Source organism: Doryrhamphus excisus, chromosome 16, assembly GCF_030265055.1.
Source record: "Doryrhamphus excisus isolate RoL2022-K1 chromosome 16, RoL_Dexc_1.0, whole genome shotgun sequence".
Taxonomy (NCBI): Eukaryota; Metazoa; Chordata; class Actinopteri; order Syngnathiformes; family Syngnathidae; genus Doryrhamphus; species Doryrhamphus excisus.
The window spans coordinates 6,764,858-6,788,259 of NC_080481.1; the positions used below are offsets into that span (position 1 = coordinate 6,764,858).

At 45.6% G+C, this 23,402-nt stretch overlaps 2 protein-coding genes across 4 annotated transcripts in view; one reads left to right on the forward strand and one right to left on the reverse strand.

The window, feature by feature from the left end:
• obsl1a (obscurin like cytoskeletal adaptor 1a) overlaps positions 1–16,643 on the forward strand; it is a 24,206-nt gene extending 7,563 nt beyond the window's left edge. Inside the window, exons 1-25 of one of the 3 annotated variants that reach the window (XM_058052030.1) lie at positions 4,011–5,811; positions 6,304–7,430; positions 7,590–7,859; positions 7,944–8,204; positions 8,286–8,591; positions 8,658–8,924; positions 9,012–9,287; positions 9,627–9,741; positions 9,839–9,999; positions 10,071–10,343; positions 10,426–10,701; positions 10,767–11,036; positions 11,125–11,400; positions 11,475–11,750; positions 11,818–12,087; positions 12,158–12,424; positions 12,499–12,768; positions 12,844–13,110; positions 13,195–13,461; positions 13,530–13,642; positions 13,723–13,876; positions 14,673–14,834; positions 15,330–15,434; positions 15,505–15,771; positions 15,869–16,643. In XM_058052030.1, the coding sequence (XP_057908013.1) occupies positions 6,341–7,430; positions 7,590–7,859; positions 7,944–8,204; positions 8,286–8,591; positions 8,658–8,924; positions 9,012–9,287; positions 9,627–9,741; positions 9,839–9,999; positions 10,071–10,343; positions 10,426–10,701; positions 10,767–11,036; positions 11,125–11,400; positions 11,475–11,750; positions 11,818–12,087; positions 12,158–12,424; positions 12,499–12,768; positions 12,844–13,110; positions 13,195–13,461; positions 13,530–13,642; positions 13,723–13,876; positions 14,673–14,834; positions 15,330–15,434; positions 15,505–15,771; positions 15,869–16,149 (6,540 nt within the window). In that variant the 5' untranslated portion in view covers positions 4,011–5,811; positions 6,304–6,340 and the 3' untranslated portion in view covers positions 16,150–16,643. Of the gene's footprint in view, positions 1–4,010; positions 5,812–6,303; positions 7,431–7,589; positions 7,860–7,943; positions 8,205–8,285; positions 8,592–8,657; positions 8,925–9,011; positions 9,288–9,626; positions 9,742–9,838; positions 10,000–10,070; positions 10,344–10,425; positions 10,702–10,766; positions 11,037–11,124; positions 11,401–11,474; positions 11,751–11,817; positions 12,088–12,157; positions 12,425–12,498; positions 12,769–12,843; positions 13,111–13,194; positions 13,462–13,529; positions 13,643–13,722; positions 13,877–14,672; positions 14,835–15,329; positions 15,435–15,504; positions 15,772–15,868 lie in introns of those variants that run through there. The other 2 variants (XM_058052031.1, XM_058052029.1) reach the window with 2 other exon arrangements.
• On the reverse strand, positions 16,246–23,013 carry ctdsp1 (CTD (carboxy-terminal domain, RNA polymerase II, polypeptide A) small phosphatase 1). The gene is made up of 7 exons (XM_058052033.1): positions 22,249–23,013; positions 20,318–20,466; positions 20,142–20,243; positions 19,610–19,666; positions 19,196–19,288; positions 18,931–19,116; positions 16,246–18,764 (listed from the first exon to the last, which is right to left on the reverse strand). The coding sequence occupies exons 1-7, from the start codon at positions 22,325–22,327 to the stop codon at positions 18,636–18,638; spliced, it is 795 nt and encodes a 264-aa protein (XP_057908016.1). The 5' UTR covers positions 22,328–23,013; the 3' UTR covers positions 16,246–18,635.
• Positions 23,014–23,402: the final 389 nt, after the last annotated feature.

A 23,402-nucleotide genomic window follows, 5' to 3' on the forward strand; every position in this document is an offset into this window, starting at 1 on the left:
ACCACAATGGAAGGAAATGCTGTCACTCACTGGTACTCACCCAAATGTGGGACTATCTGTTCTATTAACTGGAGAGAATAATTACCTGTTGCAAATTGTGAAGATCAGTGCTTTTCAAATAGGGTGTGAGGCAGGCTTCAGGGAAGGCACCGCAGCTTGATAAAAATAGAAAAAAACGGGAAAATCAAACATCACTTATATTTAAAAAATAATAAATAAAATATAATTATAAAATAAAAATAAAAAACTTAAATTATATTAGGAAGGCAGGAAGTGAACAAATGTAACAGTTACTGATTGTAAAAGTACCAGATGGAGGGGTAGGATTTAATAAGCTTTGCTTCTTCCTACTCCTTTTGGACATGTGGAACTGTGAACTGATTATGTGATGCACTCAATTGTAATTTGATGCATGTTCAAATGAAATTAAACCATTACCATTTAAGGTAAAATAGAGGTCTTTTGAGTTCCTACAATGAGGACCCTTTGACTGTGCTGGACCAGGGCCAGCCTGGATTCACACAGTCCTTTCCAGCCACTACCCCATTTGCTTGTCCTGGCACTTACTGGACAATTTCAGATTTTTATTGGCAGATTTGGAGGAGCCATTGCTTTATTATGTGATGTGCATAATTTATTATATTCACAAATGTTGGACAAATGAGCAAGTGTGCTGTAGCTTTGACTTTTGGACCGTCTTGAGCCTTTGAATTGTATTTATAGTATGAATTGCGGCAGTTATCATAAACAGGGAGGCGAAATGGTATTGCGGTCATTAGCATTGTGCGTGAGCATGGAATGGTGCCAGGCTGAGTGGAGGTGGGCCGTGCCTGGTACGACTAGCCTATTGTGAACATGCCCTGAGTCTGGCTTGAGGAGAAAACACCATCAAATATGCCCCAGGTAAAACCAGGCCCTAGCTGGAGTATATATTCTCAGAGGGGAGGTTCATTGTGCCACAGCAGGAAGCTGCCATCCGATAAATCAGAACATTTGATGCATTTAATCATACAATTCACTAAAAGAACATTACACTTCATCCAATAGGGCTCCTTGTCACTATGAGGTTGGAGGGACCATCTCTTGGTCAAAGGATGCGGATTGGGTGACTGGATGCCACGAGGTCTAGAGCACCAAGACAGCCTGCCCGAGGCTCATCTCACCTGGTAGTGTAACGCTACCTTTTAAGGCCGAGGGTTGAGGATTGATCCCATCCCAAGACACTAGTATTCTGCAACAGGCCTCAGTCTAACTAGGGGGCGGCCATGTTTAGAGTGGTGGAATCACAGTGGAATCACAGTATCATCATTGGAAATGCAGTGAGATGACGCCAACACAACACATGTCTGTTGTCTTTTTTCTGCCACGGTTGCAGAGTCAACTATGAAGATTGCTCTGTTGAATGGCTAGAATGACACACACCCACTCACAGGACATGCACACACACATTCCCAACTATGCTGGAACGGGCTTGTGGGGACATTTTGACACTGGGCAGTGTTGCCTAGCAACAATGTCTCACCCATGATGGTGAAACAGAAGGAATGTCCGCACTGTTGAGAAAATGCAATGTTCTTAACTACAGCTTGACACCAGCTTGACACTCACTATGGTTGGTGAGTGGGCTGATGGTACGTTCGGGTGACTGACCTCATCAAAGATGAATCTAACACTGCAATATAATGCGGAAACATTTAATTTAGATGCAACACGCAAAGAAAAACACCCTGTGGTAGGCTCACGATGATGTGGCAGATCAGTGGTCAGAACTCATTCAGTCCCACCAACACACAATTGTCTTTTTCCTTTCTTCCATCCGTACCCACACTGCTAAATTCATGCGCTTTGTGTATGTCTGTGCATGTGCGCGAGATTAAGGACATCCGTACGATGCCAAGATTACCGAGGCTGAGCATCATCATCTCTCCATCTTCATGTTCAAGTCAGCATATTCCACTATAAATAAATGTATTCCTCTTAATCTCATGACTACAGTGGTGGATTACAGTCGGGTCATGGCAGGATTTGCGGCGCTCGGAAGATGGATGAGCAGAAAGATGTTGAAGATCAGTCGAAGTGTGTCCCAAAGTGTCGCTGGAATGAGATAACAGTCTTGTGATCTTTATTGACCACCCCGAACGCAGCTAAACAAACACATGCATATTCTCTGGTGATAAAAACGGATCCACAAACAAACACACTAGTCACGCAGGCAAATGCTGTCAGGGCAAGGGATTTTACTGCAGCCTGCTTTTACTGAATCGGTCCCACGTGGTCTGGATTACATAACTCCTCATTCCCTCCTCTGACTTCCTGCCATTCAGCTAACCATACATTCGTGTGCCACCAGTCACCGCACTGATCGCTGTGCAAAGACATGGGGAACGCGATTCATCCCTGCACCCTGGCTGGGGCTCGAACTCGTAGCCACAAATCTTTGCTAAATGACAATTACGTTGGGCAGCGCGAGGGAGCGAGCTAATGGGTCTACTTGGGTCTTGACCCAAAACAAACAGTTGAGACAAGAAAAAGCATAGTGACATCCTAGAACATTTGTAGGGGACTAGTGACACACTCAAACCTGCATCCGCAAAGTTACATGCATTACATGCATTGCAGGAGTAACTGGGGATGCAGTGCGTTGCCCAAGGATACTTTGACATGATCACTTGCATCAGATACTTGAACTCCTCCACCTGAAGGAGGTACTTGACCTCACTCCCAACCTAAAGGATGCAATCCACCCTTTTCCAACTGAGAGCATCAGTGTGGTTTGGGTTCTTTTTGCGCTCCATTACAGAGCTCCAGCCTGACCGGGGGGGGGGGGGGGGGGGGGGGTGAGTTTGTCCCAGTAAGAATGATACACAGCTACTGGCCGCACAGTCAAATTTGCAAAGCAAGAAGTCATGAGGAAGCTCTCTCATCAAAGAGAATATGGGTTCACGCAGAGGACACCTTTGCGAGTGTGCAAATGGGTTACCATGGTAACAGCAGCCTTCGCCAAAGTTTTTAGCATTGGGGGGCTGAGGGCGAGACGTCTGCTGAAAAAGGAGGTCACCTAACATATACACCTCCATTTCTCACATGATGCTGTCGCTTCGTCATCCACTCACACAGGGTAAAGACCAAGCTCCTAATTAAGACTCTCGGGTTACTGGAGGCCAATTAACAGCTTGGCCTTCACAATGACAGCTGTGTTAGTAGCAGTTGAGATGCAGTGATTGACAGGTGCATGCCCAGGGTCATGCACACACTCTTCCACCAGATTTAGAAGTACACGATGTTAACAAGCCCTACATCCACAGCAGTGAGGAGGCGGGAGCAAAACATCAGCATCTACAGCAGATGGTTGCCAGTGGCCACCAGGCAATGTGATGGCATCTTCTCTCCGCATCTGCCCTTCGTGTGCGTTTGCGTGCGACATGCACATCTGCCGCCAAAGCCCTTTGTGTATGACGTGACTGCACGAGGCCGCTAAGTCACTCTCACCTCGCATCCCGGCTAGCTGACTTGACAAAAAACATCAAATACAGTTGAAAATCTTTGCCACAATATTGCCTTGGTTTCAGTACCATACTGTGCCTGGCAAACTACTCCGTTTGCATTGTATTGCATCTTTCCACTGAATGGGCTGCCCAAACTAAGCAGGCTGCCTGTTGCTGACTTGCTGTCCGTGCAGTCGTCATTGAGCGTAACTGCTAAATTGGTTGAGAAGATGGGTGAATGCAGCAAAGACAAGAAACTCATTGAATTCTAGAAAGAACTCATCACAAAGATTGAAAATTATATTATATCTTATTTCAGAAGAGTCTTCCAGTCACAAAGAGCGCCAATAGCAACAATGCTGCATCAATTATCTGTCAACTATCAACACTGAGTGGCAAATAGGAACTGATTGTTTTGACGCTGTGACATGCACGCGTACATTACATACATACATTACATACATACATTACTGCTTATTACTGCTTGAAACATTTATTTCACCCCCCCCCCCCCCCCCCCACACACACATTTGTGTCCAAGACGATGATGATAGATACACTAAAGACATATCTCCGGCGCTCTCTAGTGGAAAGATTGGGCATCACATGAACCATCCCCCTTTGCGGACACCAGAGTGGTGAATTCCAGCGGTGTGGAGTCACCAGTAAGAAATAAACTAGCATGCTTGCACGGCATCCTGTTAAATCATCGCTCTACTGCTGCTTTTCAGTCCCACCAACAGCTGCCAAGATGAACACAATGTCAGGTTCTTCCAGACTAAAGCCAGTCTACAGAGGTGAGGTTAGTTTTAAGTTGGACATTCAACAGACCACACAGACTGTTTGATAACCTGCCCCCAGGATCAGACGCTCATGAAGCAGCGACAAGGACGGATATTCATCTACCCGTTCCCCAGACAGGGGTGTGTCCTGTGTGTTTAGGACCGTCGCAAAATCCTCAATAGTCAATATTTTTTGTTCTGTTTCTGGACAGCTTACTTCCCTGGCTTTACACTCGTATTAGCTAATATAGTACACAGAATACGAGTTCATAAGCCATGGAAGCTCGAGTTGTGTCACAGTAAATGTGAACCTTAATGAAGGGTCGAGTGCCTGTATGACCAAACACTGACACCTAGTGGCCAATGTAGAATACATGCTACATTCACAATTAGAATGCCTTCTACTTTTTCATTTAGTTTTTTCATTTAATTCATTCATTCATTTTATACCGCTTTTCCTCACCAGGCTCGCGGGGGTGCTGGAGCCTATCCCAGCTGTCTTTGGGTGGGAGGCGGGGTATACCCTGGACTCGCCAGCCAATCACAGGGCACATCTAGACAAACAACCATTCCCACTCACATTCATACCTATGGACAATTTGGAGTCCCAATTAACCTAGCATGTTTTTGGAATGTGGGAGGAAATCGGATTACCTGGAGAAAACCCACACATGCACGGGGAGAATTGAACTCCGGTCTCCAAGCACTAACCACTCGCCCGCCATGCAGCCCTTCATTTAATTCAATTCAGCTATTTTTATGCTTCATTTAGGTCAACAATAAGTATAATGTGCTTAGATATGAATGAACTGCGACATAACCCGAGTTGTACTACACACTTGGCTAAGGTTGATAACCTGGAAGCCAAGAGATGTCGTCCTGAATTCCCTCCTAGTTTGGGATTGTACGCTGATTGATCTCAGATCCCAAAAGTTATTCAGGTACCAACAGATAAGACAGAATTACATTTTCCATCCTAAATCTTCATTGATTCATGAAATGAATACCAGTACAGCTCAACACTTTGTTATCCTTAATAGGTTTTCTTGCAGACGCACCCTAATCTATTAGATTCATGCAACAACATCATTCCAAGAGCTGGAGCAGCTGTGTTGTCCTTCCTGCTTCCAGGAGGGTGAAGCCAGTGTCGGGGTGTCGATCTCATCCTCCCCTCTATCTTTAGTGGTAGCAGAGGGCCTGACTTTATCTGTCATGGAAGCGGCTGATATTTTTAGGGTTGGGGGCAGTGGGGCAGCCTAGTGGGAGCAGCTGCAAAATCCCTCACACCAGCAGCCCCCTTCCTCCAAAATCTACCTCCTATCTCTCTCTCCCGGGATGCCTGACAATGCCGGTGTATGACGCACAGACTGTGGTCATTTTAGTCGCCCAACACGGGGACACGAGCAGGACATACTGGCTGACTACTAAATAACCTCACCATTCAAAGCAGCACACCGAAGAACCAAGATCAAGGGACGCAGAATTAATATGCTGCCAGACTGGGAAGAAAGGGCAGTTGAGCTTTAAAGCGAACATCAAAAAGGGTACGTTTAACTCCCGGAAGCTTGATGTCTAATGTTGTGTACAGAAACAATCTCATTTACCCGCCGTGTGCCCTCCATTCCGAAAGAGTTTATCTTGGCCTGCTTGCCTGTGGCTTTTTTTAGCTATACCGTAGCCCTACTTCTTTACTGAGTTGCAGCACCCACTGGAATAGAAAAACCTTCACGTGGAAGACCTACAACGGTTGAAGGAATTAATGTAAAAACTAAACACCAAAGAGGGGGGGCCTTTGGTCATCATTCATTCCAGTGCAGTGACTCGTCTCAACTACAACTTGGGCTTAAACATGAAGCGCTTAAACCGCAGCTAATGTCTCTTTTTGTCCTGCCTGTTATTCTCTACTTCTCGTATGACATCCGTCTTGCCTGTGACTGCCACTGTACATGAGAATGGGTTCACCATCGTCTTAGGTGGGAAAATAATGGTGAAACAAAAACATCAAATTTTTTTAACATGTTATTATTTGCCATTAGGTCCAACGTCTTCATTCAACAAAACAACAGTGACACCATGGACATTTTTGGAGGTGCTCCTCGTGTTTTGGGCTACTCGCGCCCTGTGGTGGCACACTGCGGAACAGACGCAACTCTCAGGTGCCAAATTGGCGGGGAACCCCGCCCTGATGTGATCTGGGAGCATAAAAATGTCCAGATTGTGACTGAAGGACGGTATAAGCTCTCAGAGGAGGGAAAGTTCTACCTATTGAGCATCAGGGAGGTGAGGGAGCAGGATGCTGGCCAGTATATCTGCAAAGCTAAAAACAGTGTTGGGGAAACGTATGCCACAGCTTCCCTCAAGGTAGAGGAAAGTGGTCAGCAACAAGACATCAATGGTGTGGAGGAGCATGTAACCGAAAATGGGCACAGCGCAATGCAAAATGGCGACCACAGAAAAAACAATGGAGAGCACATGCTTGACCAGGAGGATGACTTCACGTCCGATGACAAACCGAGGTTCCTTATCAAGCCACTGTCACTGCGAGTGGACAGAGGTGAGGATGCCGCCTTTTCCTGCAAGGTGTGGGGCAAGCCACTGCCGGAGCTGCTGTGGGAAAAAGATGGCAAGAAACTAAATGACATCTTCGAGAGCTCCCACTTCACTGTTAGTAGTCAAGATGGTGGTTGGTTCCAGCTTAAGATCTATCGAACGCGCATGCCTGACAAGGGCGTCTACACCTGCAAGGCAGTGAACTGCAATGGCCAGGCCCTGGCAGGCGCGGTCCTTCTTGTTGAGTCTGTGCCAGAGCGAGACAACAGCAAATTATCCAGTCAGTCGAAACACCGAGATGGGAAGCTCAGTTTGTCGAGGCTCAAGGAGGAGCCGTCGGTCAGTGCATCTAAGGTCAAGAAGTTTGTGGTGGTAGAGGGGAAACACGCCAAGTTCCGCTGCTGTGTCACAGGGAAACCAAAGCCAGAAATCATCTGGAAGAAGGATGGGGTTCCCCTCCAGCCTGGCAGGCGCCACCTCATATTTGAGGACCGAGAAGGCTACTACACACTAAAGGTTCTGTACTGTAAAGTTCAGGACACAGGGCTATATGTGTGTGCGGCATCCAACACTCTTGGAAACACTCTCAGTGCGGTTCATCTGTCAGTCAAAGGTGAGACATACCGACATTATGTTTGTAGACTCGTTCTCTTCTAGTATGATTGACAGACGTACTGTATACTGATAATAACTACAGTTTTGCTTCCATCTTCCAAATACATTTTACCTCCCAAATGTGGCCTCTGAAAGCAATTCTCTCTTTTCTTTTGAGGCACTCATGTCAGATTCAAGTGTCCGTTAAAAGATGTGGAAGTAAGGGAGAGGGACATTGCCGTGCTGGAATGCGAGGTTCCAGATGAGTCTGTACCTATCACCTGGTACCTGGAGGATCATAGGCTGATGCCCAGCAGCAAATACGGGATGGAGCAGCAAGGTACTCGGCGAAAACTCACCATCCAAGATGTGGGAATGGACGATGATGGCGTGTATCTCTGCGAGACGCCAGATGGGGCAAAGAGCGTAGCAGAGCTGATGGTCAAAGGTATTGTACACTCTCAGTCTAGTCATATTTATGAGCATCATGCAGAATTTGAATGATGAGTCATTATAACTCGTACTCCTGCAGGTAAAATAGTACGTAAACTTCCACGAAAGGTGGAGGTGCTGGAAGGTGAGAATGCTGCATTTTATGTAGAAGTGGAAGACGAAGACATGGAGGTCCACTGGTTCAAAGATGGACAAAAATTGCGTGAGACTCATCAGACAATCCTCAAGTCTTTTGGAAAAACTCACATGCTGGTCTTTGTCAATGTGGCCCATCAAGACTCTGGGCTGGTGACTTTTATCACAGGGAGATCCAAGACTTCATCGCGCCTTAAAGTCAGAGGTATGCCTGTCATTTCATGTTTTCAGGTTTGATTGAGGAGCAAATTGCTTCCTGGTTAAATCATCCATGCTTTTCTTGAAGCCACCAGACACTGCCCACCGATATGTCCCGTTGTAGTCAAAATGGATGTGGACGGTCCGAACGGAGCCCTGCTCTCCTGGGTTCCTGCACCAAACAGCCAGACGACTACTCGCTCCATCTTTGTGGTGGAGAGACAGGAGGTGGGCTCACAGGAGTGGCAGAAGTGCTTCACCTCCGAGACTGCCACCTCAACTGAGGTCTGCGGAAATGGCGTGCCCCGTGAGGGAGACTATCGTTTCAGAGTCTGTTGCGTCAACAAATATGGCCGTAGTGGCCATGTGGAGTTTCCCAAAGTTGTCCATCTCGGTAGGTTGTCGTGTCATTTCTCGCTCAAATGAATGCAGTCACATTCCCTGTGTTTCTTGCTTTTAGTTCCAGGGCCAAAGATTTACAGTCAGCTTCAGGGTCTCGAGGTCACAGAGGGAGAGGATGCTGCCTTTTCCATCGGGCTTTCGACTTCAGTGGTTGGCTCCTGGTTTTTGAACAGTGCCCAACTGCAAAACGGTGGACGATATTCTATCAAACAGTCCAAGACAGAGCATACTTTGGTTATCCATGAAACCATCACGACTGAGGATGAGGCAGAAATCACATTCATCGCCAATGGGGTGCGAGATTCTGCTGTTCTCAAGGTTAAACGTACGTGACAAAGTCTGTTGATTTGTTGTGGTCATATTGAGCCAGTGACAAAGTCATCATGGTGAGTTTGTGCTCATGCTTTTGCAGCCGCTGTGGTGGAGTTCAGTCCTCTTTTGGAATCTGACAGCAGCAAAAGGGTAGAGACTGGTGACGTCATTGTGCTGTACTGTGAAGTCTCCTGCCCTTCAGCTAAAGTAAGCTGGTTCAAAGATGGCGAGGAGCTGAAGGCGAGTGATAGCATGAAGATCCAATCGGATGGAAACATGAGGAGAATCGTGATCCACTCAGCTGAGAAGCATCACGCTGGAGTTTACACATGTCAGACATCAGGGAATGTCCTAGCATTCACTGTTGAAGTTGCAGGTAAAGCCTTTGAGCAAATACTGTAGTTTCGATAGCATATACTGTAGTATATATAGTATAGTTGATGGAGATTAACATTCTTGAGAGATGCGTTTAAAATTACAAATCACACCCTTCTAGGTTGTCATGTGTGTTGAAGCCTGAATGCATCATGGGCAGATTACATATAGCTACATATAGCTACCTCATGAGGGCGGTGGCTCTGCCCCTCCTCAGTTTGGAGTCCGTGGAATCTACAAAGGTTTAAAACATGTCAACTACTGTAGACAGGTTAAACCTAGACAATCCTTGGCCTTATCTTCAATGGCCTTGGAGATAAACATGCTGTCAACTTTCCAGGTCCTCCAGTGCAGTTCAGTCCAGCTCCCGAAGAGGAGCTCCACAAGAGCAGCATGGAGCTCGACCCAGTGGTACTGCTCTGCCATGTCTCCAGAGAGGATGCTCAAGTTGTATGGTAAGCAGTCCCGTGCTGCACCTTCATGTAGTGTTTAAATGCTGTAACCTCGCCTATTTGGCACGCTGTATGTCTGTGTCCGATCGGGCTTGTCCAGGTATAAAGACGGTTGTGAAATTGAACCCAGTGACAACATCACTGTGCAAGCTGAGGGAACCCTGAGGAGGCTGATCATACGCTCTGCCGAAACTGCAGACGCAGGCAGCTACACCTGCCAAGCTGGAAACAACAGCATGGACTTCACTGTCAATGTCCGAGGTGGGTTGTATGGGACAAGTGGCGGAAGAAAATGCTCATTTTAAAACTTGACACTTCACGCCCTCCCACAGAGCCTCCAGTGATGATTGTGAATCCTAAAGAAGATGTTGTGACGGAGGGTTACATTTCCCAGAAAATTCAGCTGCAGTGCGAGTTGTCTCGCTCAGGTGGACAGGTGCAGTGGTTCAAAAATGGCGAGGAGGTAAAAGAGGGTAGCAATATCCAGCTGTTAAAAGAAGGTCCCTACAGGAGGCTGACCATTGTCCACAGTGCAGCGGAGGATGGGGGGGAGTATGTCTGCGAGACAAATGGGGACTCTGTGTTCTTCCAACTGACTGTCAAAGGTAAAAACTGAAATTGTACTTAATAATACAAACTAATATGTAGCTAGCAGGCTCCATGTGAATACTATTCCTTATGCACCAGAGCCCCCAGTACGAATCCTTTCCCCGACTGAGTCTGTGCTTGAAGTCGCCCAATTGGCTTCCACAAAGCTACAACTCAGATGTGAGATCTCGCATCCTGAAGCTGGTGTCACGTGGTACAAAGATGGCCTGGAGGTAGAGGAGGGTCCAAACCTCATCCTGGAGGTAGACAGGGACAAACGTCAGCTGGTTGTCCCTGTGACCGCTGTGGAAGATGCCGGGGAGTATGTGTGTGACACTGAAGACGACTCAGTTACCTTCATGGTGACTATTAAAGGTAAAAATTGAGATGTTGTCCCCCAAGATCCTCAGTGACTTAACAGTCTTTTTCTGTTTGTTTAGAGCCACCGGTGACGCTTTCCCGTCCTGACAACACTTTGAAGGAGAGTTTTGCTGGGAAGCCGATCATGCTGGAGGTCCTGGTGTCACGTCCCAATGCATACGTGAAATGGCTGAAAAATGGGCATAAGATAGAGGGGAGCAGTGATGTGACCATAACAGAGAAAGGGTTAATCCGTCAGTTAACAATCCACTCTCCTTCTGTGGAGGATTCTGGCACGTATAGCTGTGACGCTGTAGATGACAGGCTTGACTTCCAGGTCCACATTTCAAGTAATTTTCCCTCCCCCCCCTCAAGCAAGCCACATGAAAATACGGTTTGTGATTTGTGCATTTACTTATTTTCATTCTGTATCCTCAGAGCCCCTGGTGAAGATCCTAAGGAAGTCTGACATTAACACAAACCTCAAAGTCCTGAGTTCTGATGACATTGTGTTAGAATGTGAGCTCACCAGCACCGAGGCCAAAACCAAATGGTACAAGGATGGCTGTCGAATTGAGGGTGACGAGAGATTCTGTGAGGAGGAGGAAGGCGCTTTTCGCTCACTTGTCATCCTCAATGCTGAGCTGGGGGACTCCGGAGAATACTTTATGGATGCTCAAGATGACAACATTAGCTTCCTGGTTACAGTGCAAGGTATATTAATGTACTGGCTTTAATGAAAGAATCATATTTGAAACATGGGTCTCAGAATCTGCTCTATGTCCCAGAGCCTCCTGTGACCATTTTGGGCAACTCAAACGATGCAGACTTCCAGGAGATGACAGCAGGTGACGACTTGATCCTGGCTTGTGAGGTGTCCCGTGCAAACGCTCCTGTCCAGTGGTACTGCAATGACAGGCTGCTTGTCAACGACTCTCGCACATGTATTGAATGCTATGGGACTCTGAGGAAAATCATCATCTCAAACGTTCAACCTTCGGATTCGGGGAAGTACATGTGTGACGCAGTGGATGACATGATGATCAGTATTGTTAGGATTCAAGGTAAAATCCTCCGACCAATCGAAGACATGGAGTGAAGCTAACTGATTCTTTTCTGGTCTTCTCCAAGAACCTCCAGTGACGTTCATAAATAAGGAGGATGACATTGTAGTGACCGGCTACGAGGCAGAAAGTGTCACTTTCACCAGCTGTGTGTCCAAGGAGAATGCGCTGGTACGCTGGCTGAAAGACTGGACACCAGTTGAAGGTGAGCGTTTCCGAGCACTCATGGAAGGACATAAACGCACCCTCACCATTGCACCTTTGAGGCGCTCGGATGCTGGAGAGTACACCTGTGATGTCAGCACCGACCAAATTCACTTCAGCCTGCTGGTCAAAGGTATGAAAGGTTTCTGTTATCACACCCAATTCTATCATGTAGAAGTGTGCAGACACATTTTTCTTTCCAGAAATGAGAATAAAATTTTTAAAGCCGCTGCAAGACAGTGTGGCTTATGCCGACGGAATGGTGACCCTTCGCTGTGAAGTGTGCAAACCCAAAGCGGATGTGCAGTGGTTGAAGAATGGTGTTGAGGTGGTTCCAAATAGAAGGTTCTCCATTCGAGCGGATGGAGTCGAGCGGAGTTTGACTATACATCGTTTGACAAAGGAGGATTCTGGGGAATACTCCTGCGAGTCCAGAGATGACAGCACGGCAGCAACGCTTACAGTACACAGTAAGCATGCCCACACTTTTTAGATAGATGTCACATTCAGAAGAAGATTCATTCACATCCTTCTGTCATATCAGTGCCCCGGGTGGTGGAGTTCCTGACTGAGCTCCACAACACCACTGTTCTAGAAGGAGAAGATGCTACCTTCAAGTGTGTGGTTTCACCTGAGGATGTACAGCTAGTCTGGTCCATGGACAATGATGTGATCTACCCTAGTGACCGTTTCCAGGTCACACAGAATGGTCTGTGCCACACCTTAGTGATCAAGATGTGCCAGATTTTGGACTGTTCCAAAATCACAGCTGAAGCTGAAGGCACAAAAAGCAAAGCAAGCCTCAAAGTCCAAGGTAAATGTAATCCACCATTACTTATTTTGCGTCAATACACCATGACCTTGATGTGCGTCCCACCTTCATGTTTAGAGGCTCAGATTATGTTTACAAAGAAAATGGAGGCTGTCATGGCGGAAGAGTTTGGTGATGCCACCCTGGAGACGGAGATCAGTCTTGAAGTGGGCGAAGTGCAGTGGATGAGGCAGGGGGTGGTCATCCAGTCTGGGCCCCGACATACACTCACCCAGGACGGCCGTAAACGCTGTCTGACAATCCACAATTTGAATCTTACGGATCGGGGAACCTACCGATGTGAGACTCTGCACGACAGGACGCAAGTCAAGCTAAATGTAGAACGTAAGTTTTAATGTTGTTCAGGAGGACTGGGACGCTTTCTTAAAAAGAAAAAAAAAAACTGTACTCCCTTCTCATCCAATGTAGCTCGCAAAATTTCCATCCGTAAAGGCCTGACGGACCAGGAAACCTTTGAACGTGAGACAGCATCTTTTGAGGTGGAATTGTCCCACAGTGACGTGGAGGGTGTCTGGCAGAAGGACGGCATCAGGGTGAAGCCAAACAACCAGTTCAGGGTGAGCTCCAATGGACGACTTCATGGCCTCACGCTTTCTAACCTGACTCTGGAGGACACCGGTACCATTGCGTTCTCTGCCGAAGGGGTGCGCACAACTGGCAGGCTAACAGTCAAAGGTAACAAGGACTTTCTGCAGTAGGACTGCAGTAGGACGCCAATATGACCGGTTACTGTTAACTAACAGAGACTCCAGTCACCATCTTGAGAGCTCTGTCTGATGTCCGTGTTGAAGAAGAATTTCCTGCCACTCTGGAGTGTGAGTTCTCTCGACAAAACATTGATGTCAGATGGTTTAAGGTAAAATCAATACAGATATTTCACAATGCAGAATCATCTTTTTATTTGACAAACCATGTCCATCTCCTACTAAAACTCAGGGTAGGACAGAACTAAAGCCAGGAAAGAACTACCGGATCTACTCCATGGGGCGAAAGAAGTTCTGTCAGATCCTACAGTGCTCTGTAGCGGATGCTGGTATCTACACATGTGATGCAGGAGAAAGCAGTACTTTCTGTTCCTTGGAGGTGTATGGTGAGTCTCATATCATTTCACCCATACACATATGTAAATATACGGTGGGAGACATAGTTGAACCCTGACATGAATCGCCTGTATTTTTATGGTCGGTTTATTTTATGTGTCAGAATATTTTCAAGAAACATTCAATAATGTAACATTTGTATTTGATTGAGTGAAAGTGTTGATCCACTATCAACCAGCAAGAATTCTGACCCAGAACAATCCAGTTATGCACGAAGCACATAGATTGGTCCTGTCCTGCCAGCAAGAAACTACTGTAATTATAACAAGAAATACAAGAACATTTCTCTGCTGTGTCTATATCAACACGTCAAGGCATTGAGGGACCAATGAATGGAGCTACGTGCCGTGGTATCTTGGATGAGAACCTTCTGACCCCCCTGCCAGAACACTGAAGATTAGCTTTAATCAGGGTTTTATGCTACCGATTTGATCATCCATGAGTGAAATTGGATCACATAGTAGATTAAATGTAAATGTTTCCATTTTTAATAAGTGCTACTGGGCAGGGGTATGGTACAAGGTCCAGACTGTAATCCCATAAGAAAACTGTGGGGGAAGCTGAAGTTCTTGAGTTTCCCAACAACAGCCTCAAATTCTTCTGGATTTGGAAAGTAGAGGAAATGTCGAACCTCTGTGTTTGCCAGTACAGGTTGCCACACTAAGTACAAGGTCATGTTTGGCTAGTGGATCCAATCCAAATCTCTCTCTGTTCAAACAAACCATAAAAATATGGGTTTGGATCAGGAGGTCTAACCAGATCTGAATTGTTTTTCTCAACACACAGAGCATGAGCTGACGATTGTCCAGGATCTGGAGGATCTTTACATCCAGGAGGATCAGAACGCAGTCTTCATGTGTGAGGTTTCCGTAGAGGATGTGAACGGAGAGTGGTATAAGGATGGACACAAGATCCGGCCCACCTGTACCATCAAGACCCGAACAGAAGGTCACTTTGCACCACCGATCAGATCTAATTTTGTCTTGTGGGGACAAGTTATGAATATATCCAAGCAGATATTTTAGGTGCATGTGTGAGGGGGCTGAACTTTGGACGAGATCCAATCAGGATTGTTGTCTTTGTGAGGTAGGGCTGGTGGATTGTTCCACCGTATGATGTAGCATTGTAACAAGTTACACACTGCAATAGGTCTACAACTGGGGAAAGAGAAGGGTAGACATATGGACAGGTCTGAAGTTTGACGCTATGGAGAATAAGACACTCTGTTAAGCATGTGGAGCCAAGAAAAGTGACTATTTTTTACTGCAAAAAGTTCTCAAAAAGTGTCCCTCTATGAACCACTACACTAGCAACTGACTGACGGTACCATGGTGTTAGCCTGTCAGAGGTATTTATATGCCACCGTGCGGCGGTGACAGAGACTTTGCAGTGTTAGAACGCCTACACTCCATTTTGAGAGCCAGCAGTAGTCTTGTCTTTCAGGCACCAAACACTTTCTGCTGATGTGCAACGTCAAAGCTGAGGATGCTGGAGAAATACGCTTTGTAAGCAGAGATCTTGAATCAACAGCTTACCTGGAGGTAGAAGGTACGGCTGGTAGGGTAGTCGTCATTAGTTTGGTAGGGCAGCATCTTCAAAATGCCTGTTCTCCTTTCAGAGCTCCCAGTGTCAATCCTCAAACCCTTACGGGACAGGACGGCCTTGGAGAAACACCGTGTCATCCTGGAGTGCACCGTGTCTTCCCCTCGCTGTAGCGCCATCTGGTACCGAGGCAAGGAAAGGCTTGACCCCTCAGATCGAGTGGAAATCCTGGCCGACGGTTGCTCCCATAAATTAGTCATCCAGCAGGTAGCAGTGGAGGACGAGGGCACCTACAGAATTGAGGTTGGGGAGCACACATCCAAAGCCAAACTCATGGTGGAAGGTAAGAATAGGAACATGTGCATTCCAGCCATGTTACATCAGTTAAGCTTAAATAATTACTTCATTATACAATTTAACAATAACTTTTTCCTGAGCAGCTCAGGAGCTTGTAATGGTGCGAGAGCTGGAGGACGTGAAGGTGACGGAGGATGAACCAGCGACTTTCCAGTGTGAGGTCTCTGTGCCGATAAGCAGACCCCCAGTTTGGATGCTGAATGGCGAGAGCCTTCAGCCTGGCCCCTTGGTCCGCGTGGAAAACCACGGCAATATTCACAAACTCACGCTGAAGAAGACCAGCTTGGACATGAGTGGCGTGGTCAAGTTCAACGTAGGCAAGGCAAAGAGCACCGCGGTGCTCAGCGTGACCGAAGCTGTATGATCATGACCAGCACGGCCGCTCCTTTTTTTACCGTGATATTTATTTCCTGAAAAAGATTTCCAGTGTACTCTATCATAAACTAAATACAACAAAGTCTCAAATATGCCAATGTATTTATTTTCTGTTGCCTTATTTAGAATCAACACTTAAAAAGACAAACATGTTTATTTAGTGTTTATGGTGGGGAAAAGGCATTGTTATATATGGTTCAGGTATAACTTGGTACGATAAGAGGTAAAAATTGAATTCCATCTATTAAATCATGAGTACAGTAACATAGATGCTCCATATACACTGGGGGAAATAACCATTTGATCTCCTGCTGATTTTAAGTTGATCCCCTTAAAAAGACAAGAACAGTCCATATGGTTGATAGTAGGTTTGTTTTAACCAACTGACATCAGCAAAATATTCATTGAAAAGGGTGATAAATTAATAAATATAACCTCCATAGATAGGTTGTGCGTCTTAAGCAGACGCATGTGAAAGGAACTTCCAGCCACCATCAATCGTCCTCATTCTGGAGTTTTCACCTTGTGGGGGAAGGATCATTCAGAGAAAGGTGAGGGATCGCACCGGAATTACATGGGCAAACTTTTGATAATGATCTCATGGGAGTTGGGAGCACAGTCACCACTTTGTCGTAATGGATTGAAAATTGAGGTCTTTGACATCACTTGGATTTGCCACATTTGGAGGCAGAGAAATTATCCATCTGGCTCCAAGGACGGGGAAGGAAGCATTCGTATTTGGGCCTGTTCCTCCATTAAGGCGACGGGACCTCTGCCAGAACACTAAAGATTGGTCTTGCAGAATGACAAGACTCAAAACATAACAACCAAGACAACACAGGCGTGTCTGAAAAGGAAGCACATAAGATTCTGCAATTTGGAGAGTATTTATAGAGGACTCGTGTGACATGCTCATCTCTCACTTGTGTCCGTGAGAGGGACCCGAGTTGTGATCTCATCCAGTATACGGCCCTAAAGGCATCAGTGAGTGAGGTTTACTTTGGCACAGCCACATCTCCTCTTAATTTGAGGATCACATATTTCACTCAAATACAAATTATTTGACATTATAGGCTGTGTATGTCTTTGTGTGTGTGTGTGGGGGTGGGGGCAATCAAACACTTATTTCCCCCACTGTATCAAAAATGACATGTTTGCTTTCTTGCTGTGCAAAACACAAACGTGAATAAACCTACTGAACATGTGAGGTACAGTAGCAGCCCCGTGGTGACTTTCGCTGTAATGACAAATTCCTATAAATAAAACCCTCCCAAATCCACATTTACACCGTTATGTTCCTACAACAATAATATTCTATTCTTTAGTATCTGCTGGTGTTTGACTTGCTAACATCCCATACTCCTGAAAAGGTGAGGAATGACATTGATGAGTGAAGAAATCAGGAATTATTTGGAAAAAAAGATCACAAAGGATCACAAATACTGTTAAAATCTACTTACATGTGTTCAATTGTCATCCCTGCTCTCTGTGGAGTCACTTTACAAACATAACCCACAGTCAATCAGCGTGATTTTGTCAATCGCATCTGTAACCCCCCCGGTCCCGAACAAGGGTCCGCAGAATGAGAGTTGAGAGCGCTAGCCATCAAGCTAAAAGCTGTCAACTCAGGGAGCAAGGTTTACCTGCGTACTCTTGCCGCACGGCATCTTTCGCCTCACTGGACATCACAAGTGATACCTGGAGAGTCTCTGGAATTTTAAAAATAAAAAACATAATTCCACAACAATTTAGTTGGATTTTCCCCCCACTATGTCCCAAAAGACATACAAGTGTGGCTCTGCTGAAATATCTTCAAACAAAATGAATCCAGAGGTGTTTCAGGGGGGTTGCTTTAAATAGACACACTTTCACCCCTCTGCATGAGATTGTTTCCAGCCTATGTGTACCGTTTAGGAATAAAAAGAAAGAGCAACCAAAAAACTGGACGTCCAACGATGCTCTGAAGAATTCAAGTTTCTTGCAGCCTTTCAAAGGTGGAAGTGAGCAGTTCGAACGCAACATAACTCAACATACAGCAAGTTGACCTCTGTGACATGGCAAGGCAACCACAAAGCAGCTGTTCGGAGGGTGGTGGCAGGTTCTTTTTTTGTTGTGCACGTCAACACTGTGGTATCGCTAAAATACAGTTTTTAAAAGGCACCTTCTGGACGCCAGCCAAAGCCTATGTGAACTAACCAGTCTGGAGAAATTGCCCAGGACAGGGCAAAAAAAAAAAAAAACCCGCTTTCCATGCGTCCGCCACTTCCTGAGCGGAGCAAGCGGCATTAGGTCAATGTCGAACAGTTTCCTGCTTGACCAGGAAGTGGCTGCGCCAACAATATCAAAGACTTCCTGGGAAGGGAAGAGTCACGGGTGGGCGGTGACAGCTGAAGTCTCACTGGTGAGCACATGTGTGGGTTTTGTTTTTGTTTCATTTATATGGCGTTTTCTTCTAAGATGTGTTTTCGAATTCTGTTAGCTTGAAGCCCCTTGGTGCTTGAGGACAGTGTAGACATTATCCACTTTGCTCAGCCTCTCAAAGAAAGGGATGAGGTCCAGCAGCTCAGTGTCGGACATGTCGTCAAACCACGAGGCCACGGGAACCTGCGAATGACCACATGGAAAATGAATGTGGGACACCTGATGGAGGACGGGCGTCCAAAAAGATACATTGCATGATAAATTTGGTGTATTCAAGATACAAAATCCAATCCACTGTTGATTGATTTTTGGACACCCTTGCTTTGTACGGAGACCCGAGATGACTCACGGCGTTGTCAGGATGGAAGATGTAAGAGGCAGGGGAGTTGTCTACGATGATGACCTTGTTCAGGTCCCGACCAAGGCGACTCAGGTCCTTGACGTAATTTCCTCGATGGAAGACACAGGACTCCCGAAAGAGGCGGCAGCGGAAGGCTCCCCACTTGTCCAGAAGGTCAGAGACGGGGTCGGCATACTGCGTGGCGGAGTAGAGTTGTCGAATGAGACAAGCGATTGTCGTGTGTGTGAAGGACAAACGCAGGCAGACGTCTCACCTTAGCTAAACTGGCAGTGAAAAGGACGCACTCGAACATTTCTCCCATCCTCTTGAGGAACTCGTCCACATGAGGCCGCTTCAGGACATACACCTAAAAACCATAGCAGGATGCATTGGAAATGTTACACGACGCTGCCCTTGCAACCTTTTAGGCTCTTCAAAGTTTTGACATGCACATAAACACAAACTGGTAATTCCTCCATCTTTTCTTCTCTTTGTGGCATCGGCGGCTGAGGGCAACCTTCCCGAACCAAGTCATCCGGAATAGGCTGTGCTTGTCTGAACAAACCTATCCTGGATTACTTGAATCGGGCCCGGGCCCTGGGCACGTCTTCTGTTTCTGAGCTGGCAGTGGCTCTCAGAGAAACACTTCTGGATGGAGGAGGACATTTTCAGCAAGTAGAGACGTTACCTGATGGACAGTTCCATCTATTTCCACAGGAATGATGAAATCGGCGTTGTTCACAGGCTGTGTGAAAAAAGGAAAGTGGGTTAGAGCAGGACAGGAGACTCTGTTTATTTGAAGAAGCGGGTCGTTTGGGTTAGACACTGCGGAACTGAGGTGAGTTTGCAGACCTGCCAACTTTGAAGAAATTTTATGACAGGGGGGCACTTTTATATTTTTACTTTTTAAATTGAGTAAATCAGATTAATCACAGTTTAGACATTAATTAATCAGTATTAATCCCCATTTTTCATGTTTTGTAAAAACATTGGTTGTATATTAGGATGTTGAACATTACGATTTTAAATTACATTAATCATAGTTTAAAAATTAATCAATCATGATTAATCACCATTTCATACTATGTTAAAATGTTATGTTCATACTAAGGATGTGGAATGATTACCATTTTTAAACGGTGTGGTCACAGTTTATAAATAAATATATTTCTTATGTGTCATATGTTGCCCACTGGACTGCCATTGCAGTCTGGTTGTACCTTAAAAGAGCTGTGGACTAGCGTCTCATCCAGGTCGATCACCACGCAGACCTTCCCGGCGTCTTTGGACTTGACTGGTGGCAGCAGGGGTTTCACCTGGATCTAAAATGGCCTCCAGTTAGACATGTCTGATGTATCAACAAAAAAAACAAAAATGAAAGCAGTGTTGAGGTCACCTTGGAAACAGTGCCGTTTTCCTCCACCAGCAGGGGGGCGTTGTTGTTCACTGGCGGGGGTTCTGGCTGGTCTCGGCACAGGCAGCAGGAAAAGATGGAGAATAAGCCGCCACTGCGGGGCTTCTTGGAGGACAGTGAGGGTGTGGAACCTGCAGAAGATGAGGCGCTCAGCAAACAATAATGGCTTGACAGTCAGAGCTCTTCTCCTCGCTGCAGGCTCATCTTACTTCCATGGCACTCCAGCAGAGTAGAACCTCTGCCAGAGCCTGTGAACTCTGTTTACACTCTCCCTCGCTTATTGTGAACCACCACCAACATGCCGCCACGGCTGCTCCCTGGTGGGCCAGACGTGACAGTATTACCAATACACAACGCTCTTTCACTCGCTCTGCCGCTGCTCGCGCATTCAAATGCTGACTGACCCTCCACCGGCCTCTGCAGCACCGGCCAAAACAGGAAGAGGAAGCAGGCGGGTATCGATGCAGGAAGCGGCTTGTAAGAGCACAACAGGAGAGCCGTACTGTAGTCCGGACAGTTGCTTCTATTCCTTACTATGATATACTATTTTAACTGTGCAAGATTATTATGAGCTCCATTTGTGGCAGGAAATAAACTATTTACTGGTTTACTATGTCAACATTTCAAAAGGTTATATAGTTAAACGTTGGGAAGTTGCAATGATATTCTACACTGGTCACCAAGTGTCAGTAATGTCACTGTAATATTCAGTAGAACACATTTACAGTAACGCGTCTAATGCCTTAAATGGCTTACATTGTATTATTATGTTTACTATTTTGGATAATTCAAGTGTAAACATTACTATAGGGGTGTTAGTTTATGTCTAGGGGGCTCTAACCGTATTTAGAAGATTGTTTTTGCTCGCACTACAGGAATATTCAATTTTATAAATAGGGGATCCTAATTCACTGTCATTCACTTATCACAGTCAGGTCTGGAACCAATTAGCATAAACAACTGGGGATTACTGTACAATATTCCCTTGTTTATCATGGGATTTGTAAGATTCCTGATGAATGTAACATTTACATAGTGAGCGCATGGAAAAACGTCCTTTTTTACATTAGAGTCCTCTAGACATGCACTAACACCCCTACATCCAGCTTTACATTCATATTAACCAATACAGTAGACATCACAAAAGACAATAAGACATAATATAGACACACATGCTGTTTTACATGCCATTCTGGACAGTACTTCTTGTGGTGGCTATAGTCCCATTATTACCGACACCTAGTGATCAGTGTAAAATTACTGCAATATATTTGTTTTATACTGTATTTGTATTTTAATTAATTGATACGTTTTTGTCCTTGAAAATGCTACATTTAGGCAAAAAAATGTTTTGAATAATAACGGGCTGTATACAACCATAGCACAGTGATGATTTAATAATTCATGTATTTTTTTTTAAATGAAGCACATTATTTTCTTTTTTGATTTTTAAAATGTGTCAGGTGTGAAACATTTCGCAGCGGTAGTGACGTAAACATGTATTTTAAAACTTTAATCTCACATATCAGATTGCAATACAGTCATTGCAGAACGACTACTTTGCAGGTTTTAAAACGCACGAATTAAAAAAAAAAGAAAACAAAAAAGTGTGATTTGGCCTTGAGGGGCTGGCAGGGATAATGACTGGTAGGTCAGCTGATTACTCAGTAACCTATCTGCCGCCTTGTGTACCGTGAACACACTGAACAGAGAGCCGATTGTGCTGTCAAACACATATACTTTTCTCAATAACATCTGGACACGAAAACAAAACACTGCGAAGTTCTGAGACGTTCTGAACGCAGCACTCTTACGTCACTTCCGCTCTAAGGACTCGAGGCCCCCAGTCTTGAGCAGATACGTTAAAAAAATTACTTTCACCGTTATGACTTCGAAATTCATAAACCACTCACCTCTATCCCCTTTCTCCGAGGAGTTACTCCCCTCTTCGTCCCGGCTGACCTGCGTGATGACCGAGGACGGGTTGTCCATCACGTCCACTTCTGCTCACGCGTCAAACTTGTGGATTGTGCGCCCACTCTGCGCCACATTCACTTGCGGGGAAGTTCGCCACTCGTCGCCTTACAATTCCCCCATTTACACGTCGGCGGCTGAGTGTCGAACCCGAACTTACAGCATGTTTGTGACAGGAGTTGGCAACTTTGATTCAATATGGTGCTCGGGGCGCCCCTCGCAGTTTCAAGATCCAAACACGGAGGTTTCAAGGCGTCCCATTCCACTTAAAGTGGCGCAGTGGGGGAATGGCGAAACGCGCTGCCGCCTCTCGTGGACTTCGCAACTTTGACGACGATCCCTTGAAAGTGGCTCGTAAAAAACTTATTCCGAAAGTCAAACTAAACTCAACAAACTGAAAGTTGAAACAAGCAATTTCTCCTTAAACAGCCCGCGTTTGAGGTGCCGTTTAAACGAACTTAGCAAATACTGTACGACTGGTAAACAAGCAGCGCTTCCAACGAAGCTGACTGACACTGACAGACGGTCGGGTGCTTTCCATGCGAAAGCTTCTTCATAAAAGCCAAAACCACAGGGAGTTATCGAGCCTTGGTTTGTGTTCATTGAGCAGGATTTCTTGCTATTTGATCCTCGGCGAGGAGTTCGGAGGTAGCCGCCGTTTGCAGAAACTTTTCGTGGGAGTTCCCACATAGAAACGCCCAGTTCGGGTTCCCTTGAAACTGCCTGAGTCCAGCCAAGAGAGCGTCGCAAAAGTGCAGTCTTTCGTTCTTAAGGGAACCCGATTACATGCCTGATACAGTATGTCAAAAACAACAGTTAAGTGTTGGTGATATCAAAGGCAGAGCTACTCTTTGTGGTGCGGTTTTGTTTTAGATCAAATATGTTACGAACTTTGTGACAGATAATTTAAAAAACGCTACTTTTATTATTATCTGGACCACGGATGTGCAATTTCTGTGATGGAAACTTCATGGTCCCTGCTGAACACCTTTGTGGCAACTTGACCAAAGTATGGAAATTTTGAAAATGCTTTATTTGCACACACAACTGGTTTTGTCATGTTAACTCTACTATCTTATGAACAAGTGACTGG